The sequence below is a fragment of the Genypterus blacodes genome, unplaced genomic scaffold (genome assembly GCF_046128005.1).
Source record: "Genypterus blacodes isolate CSIRO-AG114 ecotype Tasmania unplaced genomic scaffold, CSIRO-AGI_Gbla_v1 ptg000554l_1, whole genome shotgun sequence".
NCBI lineage: Eukaryota > Metazoa > Chordata > Actinopteri > Ophidiiformes > Ophidiidae > Genypterus > Genypterus blacodes.
In genome coordinates, this window is record NW_027467296.1 from 12,501 (window position 1) to 15,058 (window position 2,558).

Here is a 2,558-nt window from a genome sequence, read left to right on the forward strand (position 1 = left end):
TCTTGATTCCAGATGTGAGCCACATGTTGTGTGAGCCTGAGCCTGAGTTAACTGTGACTCCCTCTCTCCTCTGTGTTCTGTCTCTGACCTGGTTACAGACCGGACTGTTGTCGTTGGCGTCCATGACGATCACCTCCACGGCGGCCCGGGCCACAAACAGTCCGTCGCTGGCTGTGACGTTGAGCAGATAGCGGTCCTGCTGCTCCCGGTCCAGCAGGCCGCTGACATAAAGCCTCCACTCCCCCTGCACCCGGGCCAGGCCGAACACGCCACGGGGGTCACCGCCTGCAAACACAGGGAGAGAGAGGATCAACATCCTGACCTCACTGTTAGTCCAATCACTCATGTTACATTACATTACATTACAATCATTTGACGCTTTTATCCAAAGCGACTTACATTATATATTACCACCCTTCGCAGAGAAGGGAGCAATTGAGGGTTCGGTGCCTTGCTCAAGGGCACCTCGGCAGGGACTCGAACCGGCGACCCTTTGGTTCCCAAGCGGAAGCTCTACCCACTGAGCTACTGCCTCCCTCCCTGTTGACTCCCCTCCTGTCAGCTCTCCTCACCTGTGATGTAAACGCTGACCAGGCGGTTTTCATCGGCGCCATCTTCATCTGTGGTTTTCAAGATGGCCACCACTTCACCGAGGGGGTCGCTCTCCTTCACGGCGCCTCTGTACAGCTCCATCTCAAAGCGCGGCGGGTTATCGTTGACGTCCGACACGGTGATGGTAACCACGGCGGAGGAGGAGAGGGACTGCAGCTCGCCAAGGTCAGAGGCCACGACCTCAAAGCTGAAGCTGTTGCAGGCCTCGTGGTCCACCGGGCTCAGCGTGGTGATCCAGCCCGTCTTACTGTCTAAGGCGAACACAGACGCCGCTGCGGTGACGGGGCTGCTGGGGGAGCGAGCCGCGCCGGTGTTCAGGTCCAGGCTGAGGGTCAGCAGCGGCCCCAGGCTGTACGTCACCTGCACACACACAACTCAGAGTCTAAAATACCATCAACCCTTTAGAATGAAGTGTAAAGGCCCACAGAGCGTGCAGAGTCTCACCTGTCCATTAGAGCCCCAGTCTGGATCCAGTGCACGTACTTGGACCACTCTTGTCCCGACTGGCATACCCTCCATCACCGTGGCAACATACGCGCTCGTCTCAAACACCGGCTTATTGTCATTCACGTCCAGTATCTGCACAACCACAAATAATCAACCGCTCACTTCTATCCTCTCTGAATGACAGCAGTGAAAAGAAAAGGCTGCAGAATGACATCGCCTGCATGTGAGAGAGGAGTGAGACCCTGAGAGACCCTGAGAGACCCTGAGAGACCCACCTTCACCTCCAGGTCCACCATGGAGACGCACTCCACCAGGTCTCTTCTGCTCGTGCTTGAAACCTTGAAGCGGTAGACGCTGACCCGCTCGTAGTCCACAGGTCGGACCAGGCGGATCAGGCCCGTGTCGCTCTCCACCATGAAGGTCTCGTCCCGGTTGCTGTCCGCCGTCTCGCCTCCCACCGCGGCGAAGACCCCGGTCTGCCCGGCGCCCACGTACACCGAGCCCAGGGCCGAGCCCAGGGGCGTGTCCTCGGGGATGGTGAAGGAGTACTGAGGCTGACTGAAGGAAGGGACCGAGGCGTCGGGCGGCACCACGTGGATGAAGGCCGACACCAGGGAGTGTTTGGGGGGCGAGCCGCCGTCTGAGGCTTTGACGAAGAAGGAGAGCACCGTCCCCTGCAGGTGGTCCACCGCGCTCTTCGTCATCATCCATCCGCTGTCTGGCTCCACCTGGACACCGGCAGACGCTCGGCTCAGTCAAACATTCATCTTCATTATTGCTACACTGATTGCTCAGCCTCTATCTGTGATGCTCAGCCTGAGCCTGACTGAGCCTGAGCCACAGCAGCAGGCTGATGAATGGTGCTGTCTTTTTATTTCATTTCTTCTTTTCCTCCTGAATTGCTCCACTTTGTTTTGTCACCATGAGTTTCAGTCGATTGTCTCACAGTTTCATTTATAACTTCTGCTCATTTATTCACTTTATAACTCTGCAGAGTAAATACAGATGAAATGAGGTCATAATGGACGCTGCACGTTGTTTTTAAAGCCTCTTTACTTGAGTTGATCTGAATTACTGCTCTGTTAATCCTGCATTTTTAATTTCCATCTTAATGTTCCTTATTTCTTCATGAACTAAACTCACATGATTGCTTGATTAATTTGTCTTAATTATGAAAAATCGTTTGGTGTGTTTGTTACAATTTAAAATCAACAGGCAGGAAAAACAAACAGGAGAAATAATTGAGATGATTTATAACAGCAGCAACAGATTTAGATTCTTATTCTTAAACACAAACACAGCTGTTACCTGCAGTGATGTCATTACGGAGCTGTGGTGGCTTTAGAACACACTTCATTCTGCTTCAAATGGGTTTGGGGGACATTGTTGCATTTCCACACACACACACACACACACACACACAGCTTCACACTGCATATACATTTAAAAACAAAGCGTTCTGACCTCCAGCACGTCAGCCAGAGACACACGGGCCTCGC

General features: G+C 53.2%; 1 protein-coding gene across 1 annotated transcript in view; it reads right to left on the reverse strand.

The window, feature by feature from the left end:
- Positions 1-1,763, reverse strand: part of LOC142990503 (protocadherin Fat 3-like) — a gene marked incomplete at its 3' end in the record, with an annotated part of 14,068 nt that extends 12,305 nt beyond the window's left edge. Inside the window, exons 1-4 of the mRNA XM_076140313.1 lie at positions 1,335-1,763; positions 1,057-1,191; positions 573-972; positions 89-285 (exon numbers count right to left, since the gene is read on the reverse strand). Coding sequence (XP_075996428.1) covers positions 89-285; positions 573-972; positions 1,057-1,191; positions 1,335-1,763 — 1,161 coding nt within the window. The remainder of the gene's footprint in view (positions 1-88; positions 286-572; positions 973-1,056; positions 1,192-1,334) is intronic.
- Between the last annotated feature and the right edge of the window lie 795 nt (positions 1,764-2,558).